The sequence below is a fragment of the Bison bison genome, unplaced genomic scaffold, assembly GCF_000754665.1.
Source record: "Bison bison bison isolate TAMUID 2011002044 unplaced genomic scaffold, Bison_UMD1.0 scf7180017864260, whole genome shotgun sequence".
Taxonomy (NCBI): domain Eukaryota; kingdom Metazoa; phylum Chordata; class Mammalia; order Artiodactyla; family Bovidae; genus Bison; species Bison bison.
In genome coordinates this window covers 6,477,589-6,495,479 of record NW_011494832.1, presented here as the reverse complement: position 1 = coordinate 6,495,479, position 17,891 = coordinate 6,477,589, and the positions used below count along the sequence as shown (strand labels likewise).

The 17,891-nt window shown below is 35.3% G+C and overlaps 1 protein-coding gene across 8 annotated transcripts in view; it reads left to right on the top strand.

Moving 5' to 3' along the window:
• The window catches only part of CACNA2D1 (calcium channel, voltage-dependent, alpha 2/delta subunit 1), a 530,781-nt gene that overhangs the window by 97,154 nt on the left and 415,736 nt on the right, over nucleotides 1–17,891 (top strand). For all 8 annotated transcript variants that reach the window (XM_010848132.1, XM_010848138.1, XM_010848135.1 and 5 more), the window contains exon 2: nucleotides 14,183–14,264. In XM_010848132.1, the coding sequence (XP_010846434.1) occupies nucleotides 14,183–14,264 (82 nt within the window). The remainder of the gene's footprint in view (nucleotides 1–14,182; nucleotides 14,265–17,891) is intronic.

The window sequence follows — 17,891 nt, the reverse complement described above, 5'->3', positions numbered from 1 at the left end:
TGGGAGGGATTGGGGGCAAGAGGAGAAGGGGACGACAGAGTATGAGATGGCTGGATGGCATCACTAACTCGATGGACGTGAGTCTGAGTGAACTCCGGGAGTTGGTGATGGACAGGGAGGCCTGGCGTGCTGCGATTCATGGGGTTGCAAAGAGTCGGACACGACTGAGTGACTGAACTGAACTGAACTTGGAAAATTAATTATTTGAGTAATACATGTTCAAAATTGTGACCAAGGGACTGAAAATGATTTCTTTTCCTGTATTCTTTGACATGTATATAAAATTTTCCCAATGGTTGACAGTCTTTGCAAGGAGTTATTTGATAGTGCCAAAAGTTGTAATTCTTTGACTGTTCTATAAGCATAAATTCATTGTTAAACGCAGTTTGCATAATTTCACTACGTTAATGGAAGAAAACCTATTTGTTTAAAAAAAGTAGTTCTGCTTTGTGTTTCTATTGAGCTCAGACCAGGAAGGGCAACTGGTCGTAGTCCCTACCCAAGAAGCAATTTTCTACTTGGAAAATCTGGTGCTCTTAGATCATCAGAGAGGAGTGCCAGGGCAGTGAACATACTGCTCAGGCAAAGAGGGTCAAAGAGAACCACATGGCTGTGAGGACAAAAAGGTTGAAAGCAATTAAATTGTAGTGTATTTCTGAGCTGGGAAGATGTGTACTATTTCACATTTGAAAAACAATTTTATTTTTCTAGAATCCTGTGCTTAAATATTCAGGAATAAAAATCTTACCAGTGGGCTACTTTTAAAATGTTCCTTCTGATGGTCTTCAGAAAGAAAGTTATTGTTTTTCTAATTTGTGCATTAATAAATAAATTTGCATGAAAATCTTTTTGATTGATAAGTTAGCTTTGTCCTGGAATAGCTATCAGACAAATTACACTATGAGCTGTCTTTAAATGGAGCATCATACAAGTTGGTCTGGGCCCAGACTTTTGTATTCTTATATTTGTTTGTGATCTGAACTTGCAGTATGAACACAATGAAGGCCAGCTGCGAGAATCTCATAGTTGAAGGATGTAATGTTGCTTCTAGAATATTTTATATTTAAAAACACATCAGGGCTGAATCTACATCTGACCTGCTACTCCATGTCAGATCTTTGTGCGTGTTGTGTATAATACGAGAGTCTGGCTATGTACCTAATGCTGAGGAGCCATGATATTATGTTAATGAAAGCAGCAAAATTCATGGTTTTGTAAATATAAGAACTAATGCTTGTTTATTTGATAATATGGATAAAACTTAATTTGAGGAAAAATTGTTACATAAATAGTCATGCATATCTTTTTAGGAAGATGCCTGGGTTTTCTCAGTTATAGGTTTTAAATTGTTATTTTTTAAATATAACTAATTCTTTTCTTACTGTGTAAAAATAAAACTGAGGTAATTGTTATTTCCTCTATTTATATCAATGAAATACACTTAGAACCTAGGCCTATGAAAGTCTATAAAAGTGAAAAACGGAAGACTTTTGTAAGTTAGGATGAGAAGAGGATTAGAGTCTACTGTGTGGTGAGATAAGAGATGAGAACAAGCCATGTTTTAAATAACATCCATTAGCATTTATTAAGATGGTAGACTATTGGCTTCTAAGGGTAAATTGCTCAGCTCTGTCGCTTACTAATTCTGTGACCATGGACAGGTAATATAACCTCTCTATGCTTCAGTTTCCTTATCTGTAAAGTGTGATTTGTAATAGTAACTGCCTCATAGAATTTTGGTGAGAATTAAAGAGTTTGTTCACATAATGTGTTTAGAACAGCTGTTGGCACATAGGTGTGTGATAGATGCTATCTGTTGTCTACTGAGCATTTACTGTCTGTCCAGAAATGTGCTAGACATTCTCTGAATACAGAACTAGAAGCTGTGGCCCATCCACTCAGGGAAATCAAGCATTGTTGAGGAAAAATAATACTAACGTAAGACAATATATCAGTGTGTCTGATGTTTTGTAGGACAGGCTATGTCTATTTTTAGGAACTTAGGAGGGCTTGAGGGCTTGCCCAGAAGAAGAAACTGAAGTATCAACTTGAAAAATGATGTTCAGGCACTGAAGAGACTTAAGAGAGGTCATTTGAGGCTAGTGGAAAATGTGATTAAATAACATGACAAAACTGACATGTTTGTGAAACTCTTAAACTGGCCTCACTTCAAATACCGATCTATGAAGGGAAGTAGATGGGCTGTTTAAGTCAGAATCCTAACATAATAAATATTTAAGGATTTTGCAGTATTGGAAATATTGTGGATGTGCAGTAAATAATTCAGAGAAGAAAGGAAATGAGGATAATTTGATTATGACATTAAATAATCTTTACATGCTTGAATTAGGCTAAAATAAAATTTGTGAACTATCTACAATCCCTACGAAAAAATATAGATAAACAATGAAAGAGAAGATCCTCAAGAAAGTGAACGGAGGTTTTATAATGTGCAATTAGAAATTCAGATCATTTGGTTCATAGAAACACCAGCAGATTGTGTGGCCATTTGGGACACCTCCCTTGGCACCAGGCTGGAGGGACAATGCCGCAGGTTGTAACTAAGGGTGATGTGGAAGCATAAAAAACAAAGCTCTTCAGGCCTCCAGGGAGCAAATCCCTTGTATGAGAACCCTCTTCCCTCTAGCTAATCCAGGGAACTACACTAACATCAACCCTGAAGTGTATTGCTTATTTGTTGTCTTGGAAGCTGGCAGCACATTGCTGCAGCTGAGGCAAAAATGTTAGCTAAATAAAGAAACAATGAAAATGATGGGATAAAACAAAAATCAGTCCAAGATGGTGGGAAAGGTAGATCTCATGAAGAAACTTTGGTCTTTGAGAATTATGAGTATATATGAGTATATATATTTGTATTATATATGTAGAGGATATATATTACATATAGTAATATGTAGAGGATATATATTTGTATATATTTGTATTATGAGTATATATATATTTGTATTTTGAGTATATATATTTGTAAAGCAGATTAAACAGACAGACACGACAGCGAAAAGCAAACAGAAAATGAAGGCAGAGGAACACAACAGCATAAGAATCCATTTTTAGTTTTAAAACCTTTTTGCTTCTATTCTCAAGTACTTTAGTTTTCCACTCTGATTAGCACGATCACATCCTTCTCTGCATTTCTTTCAGGATTGACTCTAGACAAAAATGAAATAGTAAGACATTTCACAAGTCTAAACAGCTTTCTAAAAACAGAGCAGCAGTGTTATTGAAAATGGTTTAAATAGAGGATAATTTCAGGAACTAAGGTTCCTGTCATGACATGCATCTCACAAGCAATTTTATGTTTAATGTAGATACCAAGTGTTCCTTTCACACACACATACACACACAGTATTTCATAATACAGTTATCCATGTTATAAGAAATGCATATTTAATAAAATAGTATGTGTAGGCTATTTAAATCTTTGGCTTACTTATGTTATTTTTTATCCAACTATGAGAACACTGTGGGTGTTTTATTATATAACAACTGGGAAAAGTTTGGCATTGGTGGGATATTTATAGCAAGTGGAACAGTTTTGAAATATATGGTCTTATTACTTCAAATTTATGAAAAAGCTGTATATCAACACAATTGAAACGGTCAGTTTATTAGACCTTGTGATATTTTTATGTTTTCCCAGGCCCACAGGGCAGAATTGTTTCTAATTTCCTTGGGTTAAAAATAAAATTATTTCTTAAAAATACTAGTGTAGGCTGAGAATTGCCTTAGGACAAGGACTCCAGAGGGCATGGGCTTCTCACTCTCCTGCCTCCTCTTTCTCTCAGTCTCATACTGTACCAGCCCTCTTCTGTTTGCATTTATTTTCTGTGTATCTACAATAACTTAAAGAGATTTTTAAAGATTAATTTTTATTGGAATATAGTTAATTTATAATTTTGTTTTAGTTTTTGCTGTACAGCAAAGTGAATCAGCTATACATATACATGTATCCACTTCTTTAACGATTCTTTTCCCATATAGATCATACAGAGTATTGAGCAGAGTTCCTGTGCTATTCAGTAGGTTCTTTTGTAGAAACCAAACTTCTGGTTACCAAGGGGGAAGTGGGGGTTGGGAGAGGGGATAAAGTGGGACACACCAGTATCTTCCTTTTTTGCTCTCGTCTCTATAATTACTAGTGGGATAATTCAGGATGGATGTAGGAAAAAGATGTCTGTTTCAATACTCTATTACTAATAGCAGGAAGTTCACACATTCTTTTTTAACTGAGGACTTACTATGTGAGGGTAGGAAGGAAGACAGTCAGCCTCTGTAGGACCTGTTACAACATTTCTTAGCTTTCAGTTTGGCTCTATTATTCCAACCAGTAAAAAGGCAAATTCTCTCTGTAGCATTTAAAACAATTAAATAGATAACTATACAAACTTGACACTTTGTACTCAACTACTACACTTTACAGTAGATGGAGCAGGGTGTAATTTGTGCTGTTCTGAATTTGATGTTCCTCAAATTCATGCAAAATGAAATGAATTTCCATCTCTCTCTTTCTTTTTTTTTTTAAATAAAGTTTTCTGAACTATGCAATACTCTTTTGAAAGCCATTGACAGGCAAATGTCATCTCAAAAGGAACAATATTAATTGCATGACTAGTTTTTTTTCTCAAGTTTAGTGAAAACTTGATTATATTATTTGCCTTCAGAATTTGTGCTGTTTGTGTACAATAAAGTGAAGTAGAGGATATAAAAGATTATCTCAACTATTCAATAAAATATTTGCTTCAATTTTTAGCAATCTTTCCAAATTACACTGGATCTGCAGACATCATAAAACAATTGGAAGCATATACTGATATTTGAATTTGTAATAAGTTATTGTAGAGTTAGAGAAGGATTACAAGACTTAATTTTTTCCTGATGAAATTTAATATCCAGTTGAAAGATTTAGAATTATAATATAAGTTATATGCATGCTAGAGATTTTAAAAAAATTATTTAAACTGTTAAGTCATATTTTACAATTCTTCTACTTGTTGAAAAGTGGGTGCTTTTTATAGAAACATGGATTCAGTAGTTTATGTTTTTCTCATGTGAATTTTGGAGAGAAGAAGGAATTTAGTAAATAAATCACTTACTCTGTATGCATTAAGTAAAGATAATTGTACATTTTAAAAAACATTACAATTACATTTCATTTCAATACACTTTTCTATTTATTCAATAAATATATGTGTGCCTGCTATATGCAAGGCAGTATAATTTTGATTGAGTGACAAATGAGAATAAAAGTATATCTAATCATGAGAGTCTACAGAAAAAGAAGCACAAAGCATATTTTTAGTTTGGGAGTTTGTGAAAGGTGATATTAAAGTATTTGTGAAATTTATTCACAATGATGGTAGAGGCTTAATTTCAGGGAGAAGTTATAGAGCAAAAGCAGAATGTGAAAAAGGACAGTCTACTCACATGGAAATATGGGAGGTTGGTCTAAGTAAATGGTCTTAGAAAAGCAGAAGCTAGAAGGCTGAACAGTTAAATTTCAAATTTCTCTGAACTTTGTTTTCCCATCAATGAAACGTGAGCACTGTTTTTCTGATGACGGAGAGAGAATGTTAAATACTCAGGCAAGAATTTTGGCAGAAAATAAGATCTCAGTGCATTTAGCTATCAAGTGTGTGTTGGAAAAACACTGAGATGCAAAGGATTGATTGAAGAAGGGATATGATGATGAAATTGATGGCAGGGACATGGATGACTGAGAATATGGTTGGTCAACAAGTAGAAGGAGCATGGGAAGATTAGTGCTATTGGGAGGAAAGATTTTGAGTTCAGTTTTATAGATTTTTGGAAAAAAATGGTGGAAAATCAAAAGGGTGTAATCTGGCAAATAGTTAAGACAGAACTGGAGCTCAAATTACATATGTAAAGGTGGTAATTGAAGTCATGAGATTTTGACTTTTTATGGTTGTAGAAACTTGAAAAACACAGGATTTCAAAAAACATTGGAAAATTGGGAGACAGGGGTAGCAGAGTGATAGAAAGTAGTTGTGTTACATTCTGTGGTTGACTACATACCCAGTCTCTGGAACTTCTTACCATTTTCCTCTATAAATATCATGCATTCTCACTCTCCTGCTTAGATCATGCTCTAGTCCTATCCTTGTTACCTTGAAGCCTCTGTTACCACTTAACACTTGAAGCCATGGTTACATTTCTAATAAGCAGAGTAAGTGTGTTCTTGACATCACAATTTGAAAAATCCCATGCATTTTCTCACGGAAACACTATACCTATTAGTCAAGTTCTGTTGTATCTATATAACCAGATCTACATTGATTCAACTTTTTTTGAACTGCTCAGGTATTCTAATATGTATTTATTTCTAAGAGAAAGATGTTCAAGCAAATTGTTAAGCTTTCTGAGAGCAATCTGTTTTATTGCAGTAATTTTAAGAATTTTTTCTTTTAGAAATTATATGTTGTTTCAGGTGACTTAAAGTGAGATATGTGTTCAGGCCACTTTCTTCATTTAGTCTTCTAACATATTATTTTGTGAGATTATTAGTTTAAAAATGTCCCAAATTATGAGAAATTTGAAATTTGGTAATGTAGTATTAGTATTTTTGGTTCCATAAGAAAAGTGTTTAAGAAAATAAGCATTGTATATGAATATAATACTATAACATTTTAATGACTATTTTTGGTGGTCTTTGTTATTTAGAAATAATAGAGATCTTAAAATTTTCAGGTCCTTCAATTTATTTTTCCTGGTCCTTTATTTCCCCATCTGCTGGTATCTGCTGCATAGTCATCTGAATGCCTTTTTTTCCCATCTTGCCCTCTTTAGCTTAGTACTGGTAGAAAAATTCACAGTTAAGCTGATTAGTACTGTTAAAAACTGATGACCTCCAGTATAGGACTGGTCCTTACTCTCCAGCTATTGTTCTTTTTAAACCTTCAACTTTTAAACTACCCTACCTTAAAACCTCCTGCCTTTCTCTGAACAGAGGACTGTGTCTCTGTTTCTGTTATTAAAAAGAAAAAAATAGAACTTGTTTCCAGTTCTGTTTGTTTTTTCTAGTTATTACAGTTATTTCCATTTACTTAAAACCTTTTACATTTTCCCTTCAGTCTCCATGGAAGAAGTAGCCCGCCTTCTAGCCATGGAGTAAGTTTCTCCTGTGTTCTGCTTATCTCTTTACTCATCCGCCATCTCATCATATTTGGAAAATAGGGGGTGAGCAAGAAAAAGCTGAATGAATTTGGAGTCTTTTGAAACCTTGCCCTGTCAGTAAGTTACATGTTCTCTCCTGAAATCTCTCTCTAATGTCTCCTTTTCTCCTTGCCGTCTCCTTTTGCATGAAACCATGTCTTTGTCTCTTGTGGCAATCTAGTGTTTAAGACTCTGTGTCCCTGTGCGGGGGACATTGGTTTGATCCTTGATCAGTGAACTGAGATCTCACATGCAGTGTGGCATGGCTGAAAACAAACGAAAAGGAGCACTGAACTGCTTGTTCTCCATTTATTCCTAGGTTCCACACTGTTTTCTCACTCTCCTCACATATAAGATTGATAAATTTCTCTCCTTATTTGGTAACTCTCTTTGGAAAGTCTCCCCTTCCCTGACTTTTTTGATACCATTGTTCTTGGATTCCCTTCTCTCTTGCCACTACTTAGATTGCTGCGTCTCCTCTTTTAGTGTTGTTTACAGAGTTCTAGGTCCCGTGTGTTTTCTTCCCCCCTCTAAACCTCTCCTATGGGAATCATATTAGTTTACCTTTGTCCTTTGTAACAACCAGATCTTTCAATTCTATGGAAACTTCTGAGAGCTTAAAATCTATGTATATTCAGATCCTACTGAGTTTCTATACATCAATCTCAAAAATATCTCTACTTCAACCAATAGCAATAAACTCATCAATATTCCTTTAACTTGTTCTTCCTCTTATACTATCATCGTGTAGCTGAGAAATTCCATGAGTCATCTGCATTCACTATTTAAATCAAGTAAGACTTGAAATCCTGTTGGCCATCCTTCAGAATTTTGTTGAGCTGGTTTCTTCAACTTTCTCTCCCTTCTATTTTTGGACACTCCTATGGCATGGCGTGGCTTAGCATGTAGGATCTTCGTTCCCTGACCAGGGATGGAGCCTGTGCCCCCTGCAGTGGAAGTGCAGTGTCCTTAACTACTGGACCAGGAAAGTCCCTACTTGGTCTTCGTTTTGTTCCCCTCTCTACTCTCGCTAATACTGAGCTGTTTTGAATACTACTCATTTCTTATGTCTTGTCTTGACTTCCCTCCTCACTTTGTGTTTTCTCTTTAAGCTACCATCCACTCGGCTGTCACAGGAATTATTTAATAATGTTATTATATACTTAATTGATCTCGTTACTTGCTAACTTCACATTTTCCATCATCTCTCCTTTATTCTGAGGATACAGTTTAAATGCTTTAGAATGTAATTTAAGACCCTGGGTCTGGCAGCTATTTGCTTGAATTTCTTCCTGACCATTCCTGCCTCCTTTCTATAATTTGTTGAGCCAACCTTGGACTCTGGCTATACAGGCTACTTGTGGTTGCTGACTAGGCCATGGTTTACGTTCCCTCTGCCTTTGTTGTTACTGCCTTCCCTTCTCGATTTTGTCAAATTCCACTTGTATTTCATATCTTAATTTAAGTAGCTAGTGCAGAAAGCCTCCTCTATCCACCCTCCCACACAACTGTCTGGTAAACTTTGAGGGACTCTCATATTGTACTGATGGGATTGAGTATATGCTACCCCAAAATATGGTTACATGGCCTATTGAGTATTTTAAGCTGGAGGTGTTGGGAAGTGCTGTGTTTGGGAAGGACCTCCTGACCTTACTCTCTGGTGAACATTGTCTTCCCTGTGCTTGGAAGGAAAGGGCATCCTTATCTCTTAAGACATGGGGCAGAAATAGAAATGTGTTGTTTTCCCCAGTTTACTATACTTAGCTGATATTCTTTGTCCCAGCATATCTTTTTTTAAAATTAATTTTTTGGCCACACTGCTATGTAGAATCTTAGTTTCCCGCATGGCATATCAATGAACCCGGGCTCTAGGCCGTGAAAGTGCAGAATCCTAACTATTAGACTGCCAGGGAAATCTCTATCATATCTTTCTGCTTTTCATCAAATATAGCATAAAGATATTATGCTTAACCATTTTTTGATTAGGCTTAACTATTTTTTGAGGGGATCTTCATTTCCTTATCAAGGCTCTCGTGTCATATAAAATTTAAATTAGATAAATTTGTGTGCATTTCACTTATTAATCTGTCTTTTGTTACAAGGTTCTCAGCCAAGAATTTAGAAAGGTAGAAGAAAAAAATACTTTTTCCTCCCCTACATCACCTTATTCTTTTTCTCTTCTGCCTCTTTCATATCAGACTCAGTTTAAAGCTCAACCAGATAGTAAGACATGTATCTTTCATTTCTACCCCTCCAGGTTTTAGTATCTTTTCCAACAATGTTGTGTTATATGGGTGGATAGAGAAGAAACAACACATTCTTCCTCATGGAGTGCTATGTTAGTTTCTTATCATCTTAAAAGGCTGTGTCTTCTGTAGAGACATTTAATAGTGCTTAGTGATTATACAAGGCTTCCCTGATAGCTCAGTTGGTAAAGAATCTGCCTGCAATGCAGGAGACCCCAGTTTGATTTCTGGGTCGGGAAGATCCACTGGAGAAGGGGTAATCTACCCACTCTAGTATTCTTGGGCTTCCCTTTTGGCTTAGCTGGTAAAGAGTCCGCCTGAAATGCGGGAGACCTGGTGATTATACATATGTGCTTGACAGTTTACCCTAGAAAGACTGATGGAGAATTTGCCCATGTGAATATTTTCCCTTGTGATCAATGAAATCTTTGCTTATATCCTAGCCATTATTATTTTCTAATTCCAGGTTTGAAAAGCAAAGTGCCTATACATTTTAGAAAAGCCAGGTAACACCTTTTGTCTATAAAAAATAATCTTTGTTCCTATAAAATGTTGTTGACAGCTTGTCAGTGGGACAGAGAAGACTGGACAGGCCCTGAATTACTTTTCAGCCAAAACAGGTTCACCCCAGTGAACACTGGCAGTGACAGCAGACTCGGGTGTCAGGATAGAAAGCGCGTTTTGGATCAGTTTAGCATAAATCAGAATTCTAGAGTTAAGTTTTTTACATATATAGTCTTTGTCTCTCAGTTTCCCAGCCGAAGACTTGTATAACACTTCTTACTATTTTTTTTTTTCCTTTTTTTGCTGGGAACACTATATGTCAAGGTTGGGAATTATATTTGAGAAAAGGTGATTCATTTTCTCTGGGTTTTAGGACTTGTTCAGTAATTGCTTGGAGAAATGAAATAGTTTCTCTGAATTTAGAGGATGATATCTATGTCTTTTTCTCCTACCCATCCCCTACTGTAATTGTTTGTTCTTGATATAAAAGTGGATTACATTTATACTTAACTTAATAGAGTAGTAAGAATTATTAGCAGTTATAATATTTTTCAAATATATACACCAGGTTGTAAGTAGTACAAAGTATAATATTATTCTAATAATGTGGTGTACATCATTTATTTTAATGGAACTATAAATTTTTCTTAATTTTACACCCTTTTTCCATTTATTTATGTCTTATTTCTTGATAATCATGTTTAAAATCATACTCATATAGCATAATTCAATAAATATTCTTTCTTATTTTCATTTGTGTGAAAAGTACCTGTTGTTTTTTTGTGTTTCATTTACCACCTATTTTGTTTCACATGTAAATCAAGCCTCTGTGTTTTCCTCTAAGGCATTCCATCCTTTTTCATGATTGATTTTCAATTTTCCTTGTTCCTCTTTAGTTAATCAGCTCATTATTCTTTTATATGTTCTCCTGTATATACCTAGTTTAAGTCCCTTTCCCATGTAGAAGTTAGACTTCTACATTTAAGTTTTAATACTGTTCCATTCAAAATTAGCAGAAAAAAGTTGATGACCTTGTAGTTCTGTCGAATTTTTTGTCTAAGGAGAAGACATACATGCTAAGTTAAATTCTTGTGATTCCCACTTGTGAAATACAAAGTTTATTTTCAAAACAGGACTTTTCTACTCCATTCTAGGAGGAGTGGAAACTAGGCCAGTGAAACCGGTGAACAGGGCTGGGCTTTGAAATAATGAGAACCAGTTCCCTTGGTAGAGGTGGTATAGCCACCTGCCATTTTAGATTCAGATTGTTGGTCAGTCAGAGTAAGACAGCGGTTCAGTGTTACTCTTCATCGCTCTATTTCCTAAGCGAAAATGTGCATAAGTGCCTTTTAGATACTAATCATGAATAATGTGATTTTCCTCAGGGTAAATTTTTCTGAAATGTTTGGGAGCCACTCACAAACTTCTGGAGAATAGGGAGAGGGACCAGAATTATTGTTCTTCTACAGAGTCAATCCACTGATGAGCTAATTCTCTAGCATTTTAAAGAATCCGTACATTTAGAGTTTCCTGGTGGAATCAGCAGAGATGATATCTACTCTTAGACATTTTCAAAGCCCATGCCCCTTGTCCTTCCATTGAGAAGGCTAGTAGTCAGGAGGGGGCAGGCTCAGTTCGGTGTGAATGCTGACTGGACAGAGTCAGTGCTATTGTGGGCAGACCAGCTTCAGTCCTTGAATTAATTTACTGAAAGAAGAGTTACCTTAAAAAAATTTTTTTTAATTGAAATAAAGTTGATTTACAGTGTTGTGGTAATTTCTGGTGTATAGCAAAGTGACTCAGTTATACGTGTGTGTGTGTGTGTGTGTATAAAAATATATGAAAACTGAAAGTTGCCCAGTTGTGTCCAACTCTTTACGACCCCATGGACTACACAGTCCATGGAATCCTCCAGGCCAGAATACAAGAATATTAGAGTGGGTAGCTATCCCCACCTCCAGGGGATCTTCCTAAACCAGGGATTGAACCCTGGTCTCCCACATTGCAGGCAGATTCTTTACCAGCTAAGCCACCAGGGAAGCCTATATACACACACACACACATATACACACACACATACATACATATATATATATTCTTTTTTATATTCTTTCATTTTGATTTATCACTGGATGTTGAATATAGTTCCTTGTGCTTTACAGTAGACCCTTGTTGCTTATCTGTTCTGTATATACTAGTTGACATCTGCTGATCCCAAACGTCCAATACTTCCCTCTCCCACCCCACTTTCTCCTTCGCAACCACAAGTCTATTCTCTATGTCTGTGAGTCTGTTTCTATTTCATAAATAAATTCGTTTGAAAGTTTATGTTCACTCTAAGACGAACATATCTAAGAGTTACATTTTAAATGTATGAATTATTTGCTATTTCAGTATAATGAAACTAGATCACACTGTCAAAAGGAAAAGGAAAGAAAACACTGTCAGTCAAAAAAAAAAATTGAGGGAATACATTTAGTGCCAATGAAATCCAAAGAATAGAAGAGATAAGCGACATATAGCTACACATGCCATATATATATAGAGAGAGAAAAATTAAAATACTGATAAATCATTATTTCCTATTGTTTTTATTAGTGTTTTATTTCTATTTGAATGGACGGAAAAGAATACACACTTTTTGCAACATGAGGATGAATAAGTAAAATAATATGAAGGGATTGCAAATTAATTTATTAGAGTGGGGAAAATTGTGTGGCATTTGGTAATCTCTAGTAGCGGGAAAAATACGACCATCAGTTTAGAATTTTTCTAAGATCTCTAGACATCCATACCTCCTATTTTAAGATCTCTGTTACATTAATCTAAAGTATGTACAATTGTCCCTCAAACAACATGGGTTTAAACTTTGTGGGTCTACTTATAGTAGATTGATTTTCAGTAAATGCACAGTACTACATGATCTGTCATTCGCTGAATCTGTGATGTCAGCCAATGGATATGGAGGGATGACTGTAAGTCATTTGTGGATTTTCAACTGCTGGGGGCTTGGTACTTTTAACCCCCAACATTGTTCAAGGCTCAACTGTACATGGAAAGGATTTGAACTGGATCCTTCAGCCATAATTTTAATGCTCAAAACCATCTCTTTAGAACTTAAGCCTTGATCCAGTAATTCCAAATCTGAGTCTAGCTAAGGACTAAGCTTTTAAGCTTTATGTACTAAGATATTTGTTGCAGTGGAACTTTTAGTGGTTAAAGCTGATGGCATTCTAGCTATATATTTATTTATTTTTTCTAAAAAGGAGTATGGTCAAGTGTATTAAATGATTTAGAGATAATGGAATATTAGGTGGCCATTAAATTGCAGTATTTATAAAATACTTGGCATGGAAGAGTATCAAGTGACTGATGTCAAAGACATGAATTTTACATAATATGTGCTCAACTATACAAAATGCTTTTAAAAGACTAGGAGGGGAGTGCCTCAAAATGTTAAGAGTGGCTATCCTTGGGCATTGGAATTATAAGAAATTTTAAAATATTTATTATTTTCTTGAATTTTTCAAATACTCATTTATCACACCTTTAGTATTATATTAAGAAGACTTGGGCTTCCTTGGTAGCTCAGCTGGTAAAGGATCCACATGTAATTCAGGAGATCCCAGTTCAATTCCTAGCAGGAAGATCTCATGGAGAAGGAATAGGCTATCCACACCAGTATTCTTGAACTTCCCTGGTGACTCAGATGGTAAAGAATCCACCTGCAATGTGGGATACCTGGGTTTGATCCCTGGCTTGGGAAGATCCCCTGGAGAAGGGAACAGCTACCCACTCCAGTATTCTTTCCTGGAGAATTCCATGGCCAGAGGAGCCTGGCAGGCTATATAGTCCATGAGGTTGCAAGAGTCAGGCATGACTGACTGTTACTTCACTTTAAGAAGACTTGTAAGCCAAAAGATTAAGTTTAGTTTAGAATATTCTATTTATTAACTTATTTTAATGGAATTTTCATAAAAATTAAGCATATATTTGTAATTTCTCTCTGTTTGAATTGTTGATATTTTAGCATCTTAAGAGGTTGGCCCTTAAAGGTTCATTGGTCTTGTAACTTAAAAGTGGGCTGGGGAGGTGTAGGCATAGTAGGAGCTAGGAGGGAGGAGAAATATTTAAAGATAATTTAAGAACTATCTGTGGATAATGTGTACATATCAAATGTCAGTCTATGACCTTACTTTGCCAGAGATTTCATAGAACATTCTTTCCTCTGATTTCTGCAGTATCAAGTCATGGGTGGATAAGATGCAAGAAGACCTTGTCACCCTGGCAAAAACAGCAAGTGGAGTCAATCAGCTTGTCGATGTGAGTAAAGTTCCTCCAAACTTACACATCATTTCTTTAATTTGAGTGCAATTTTTCTAAGAAATCTTATTTCTATGTTTTAAATAGTATGTAATTTTTCATGGGAATATGATAGTGAAATTGAGAGAAACTCTTGGTATTGCTATTTATTACCATCCTTAATAGTTAGTGAGGTGTTTATATACAACCCTCACTTACATGAGTTCACGTGATATATATTCATTCCTACAATTCAAATCAGGATATCCTGTTTCCTCCATCCTTCAGAGCATATTGGAATCTCACATGTAGTGGTTACTTTAAGGCTTGTGATGGATTCTTTTGAATATCCTCAGTGGGAACATATCTTCATTCTTTGAGGGTAGATTTTATTTTCAAAAGTGGTTTCCAGTGTTTACTACAGCTATGCCTGAAGACATGAGTGAATCACTGAGATGGGTAATACAGACTTTTGTGCAAGAGAAAGAGACACTTTTATAAAAGATAGTTTTTCTTATGATTATGAAATGGCTATGAATGTCACTCTAAAATGATTTTTAAAAATGATAGCAACATATAAATACTTGTGTGGCATCTTAAATAGATCATGTTCCTTGGGTAAGAGCATATGCATATAGAGCTTCTGTAAGATTTATTAAAAAGTAAATGTCATTTCTTTGGAGTCTCACTGCTTCCATTTTAATGTAAGTAATCTAACAATTTGAAAATATCTCATCTGTGTTCCTAGTGATGCAGTGAGGTCTTTTGTTTCCAAAAAAGTGATGGGATCAATGAGGTGAAATGGTGTAAAAGTGGTTTCATGTATGGATATATGAGTATTTTTTTTTAATATGTGAATATTCCTTTCTGGTGGAAACTAGAACGAATGGTTGGTTACCTTGTGAATTACTAGGAATTCACAAGGAAAACATGCTAAGCATATACTTCAATATATTATTCCAGAATTTCTTTGTAAAACAATTGTAGTTTTCAAACTGAATATCTTGAGTAAACTTAAATATCTGTGAGATGACATAGGAATATGCTTTGAAATGATGTGTTCTTTGTTAATAACAATTATCACACTTAATTCTAATGAATACTTATCGAACACATGCTATATCCCAGGCACTGTGCAGGCTACCAAGGGTTTATGGGGAGACAGTTCCTCTCCTCAGAGAACTGACAACCTAGTAATCAAAAATCTCCATTTTTGAAGGTGCAAAGATGCCTGAAAGCTATTGTAAGCTGATGTTTGGGAACTGCAGTGATTCTCTGTGGGAGAATAAATTGAAATATGAAAGTGTGGAGGGTAATAAGTAAGCCTCTATGAAAGTCATGGTGTTAGTGGAATAAGAAAAAATAAATGAGAATTGACAGATTCTGGTTAAAGATTTCATGACAAAATGAAATTAAAAATAAGCTGCTCTTGGGAGCTCTCCTTCACTCCTGCAGTGTTTCTCCAGCCTCAAAAACCAGCTTCTTGAGTGACCTCTTTTTTACTTCTGGTGTTAATATGTGGACCCTCTCTTACCAAATCTGCAGTTTTCAATGAATCTATAAGGGAAACAATAAGTGTCGTCTCATTTCCATTATGCTTTACGAGGTGTGGGTTACTAAGAAGAGTGTGAATACTGATGAATGAGGAAATGGCCTTGTCTGAATTAGGATAAGGAAAGAGAATTGACAGGATGGAAGAAAATCCTTACAATGTTGCTTTTATAAGACATGTACCTTATTATAGTCACAGGGAAAATACAGATAAAAGAATCATATGTATGTAACAGGGAGGGAAAGAGCAAACTTTACTATTGAAATTTAAGTATTAGGGGACAAGAAGGTAAATGAATGAGTCTATATGCCTCTTCCCTTTCATCCAGAGAGAAGGTACGTGATGGGGACAAAAGAGGTGCATTTTTTTTTTGGCCACAGGAACTCAAAGCACAGACTAGCTGAAGGACACCAGAGTTGAGAATGAAATTTGTGCTGAGACTGGGGGTGTTAGGTGCATGCTGAGGACAAAAGTTGAATAAATAGAAGAATTTAGCAGGTTTATGGGTTGAAATTCAATATTTTAAAATGATGGATCTTCCAAAATTATCAAATTTAGTTTTTACTGACTTCACAGGACACATCTTGCTTTTTACCTGCAGGCTCAACCTCAGTGAGTGAACATATCTAAACAGGATATTTTTGCAATTTTATAAAGATTACTTTATGGCATCATGAAGTATTAGCTCAGAGAAGATTGATAAATAGTATTGAATAAATGCAGAACTTTAACTTTTAAAAGTTAGAGATTTTGCCAGGTGCCTGCCTGCATGTACGTGCATGCTAAGTAGCTTCAGTCATGTTTAACTCTTTGTGAGCCCATGGGCTGTACCCTGCCAGGCTTCTCTGTCCATTGGATTCTCCAGGCCAGAGTACTGGAGTGGGTTGCCATGCCCATGTCCAGGGGGTCTTTCCAACCCAGGGATTGAACCCATGTTTCTTGAGTCTCGTGCATTGGCAGGATTCTTTACCACTAGTGCCTCCTGGGAAGCCCTGATACTACCTAACTTCGGTTAAAGATCACAGTGAATAGGCCTACATAAAACTGCTCTCCCTGATGCTTTCAACTTCTAAGATATCTTTTATTGGATTTTTCCATTTCTAATAATATATTGGAAGAATACATATGTCCTTCAATTGCATATGATTATCCACAAAAGTAGATTAAATAATTGAGGAAAAAAATAAGAGAGATAAATGTATTACACTTTTTCTTAATATAATATTAGAACCTTTTAAATACAACTAAAAGGCTACATTTTTTTTTCTTTCTAAATTAGTTCAAGTACTGTCCTGAGCTCTTTTCACCCATTATTTTATTAATCTTTAGGACAACCTTGTGAAATGAATATCATCATCTTTGATATGAAGAAAGAAATTGTTTGCAAGGTTAAAAGTTTTTTTCTAGGTTATACAGCTACTAAATGGAATGTAATTCCAACAGTGAAGAGAGTCTTGTTATGCTTTAGAATATATGTTAATATTTTATGTTTTTATATTGCCACATGTATTTTGAGAAAGTGAGCAGATCCCCAGTTAGGTACAAGGTTAATATGTCTTCTTATTCCACTGCTCTTTTTATAAAAAATATAAAGGAGAAGTCAAAGCTTTGCCACCAAATATCCAAATATCCAAATAAAAAAGAAAAATGTAGAAGGAAATTCTAAGACCAAAACTTACATGTATAATTTTAAAAACTTCCTGCTTTCTGGAGAGTTTTTATCATTTTTGAATTTTGTCAAAGGCTTTCTCTGCATCTATTGAGATAATCATATGGTTTTTATTTTTCAATTTGTTAATGTGGTGTATTACATTGATTGATTTGCGGATATTGAAGAATCCTTGCATCCCTGGGATAAAGCCCACTTGGTCATGGTGTATGATCTTTTTAATGTGTTGTTGGATTCTGATTGCTAGAATTTTGTTTAGGATTTTTGCATCTATGTTCATCAGTGATATTGGCCTGTAGTTTTCTTTTTTTGTGGGATCTTTGTCAGGTTTTGGTATTAGGGTGATGGTGGCCTCATAGAATGAGTTTGGAAGTTTACCTTCCTCTGCAATTTTCTGGAAGAGTTTGAGCAGGATAGGTGTTAGCTC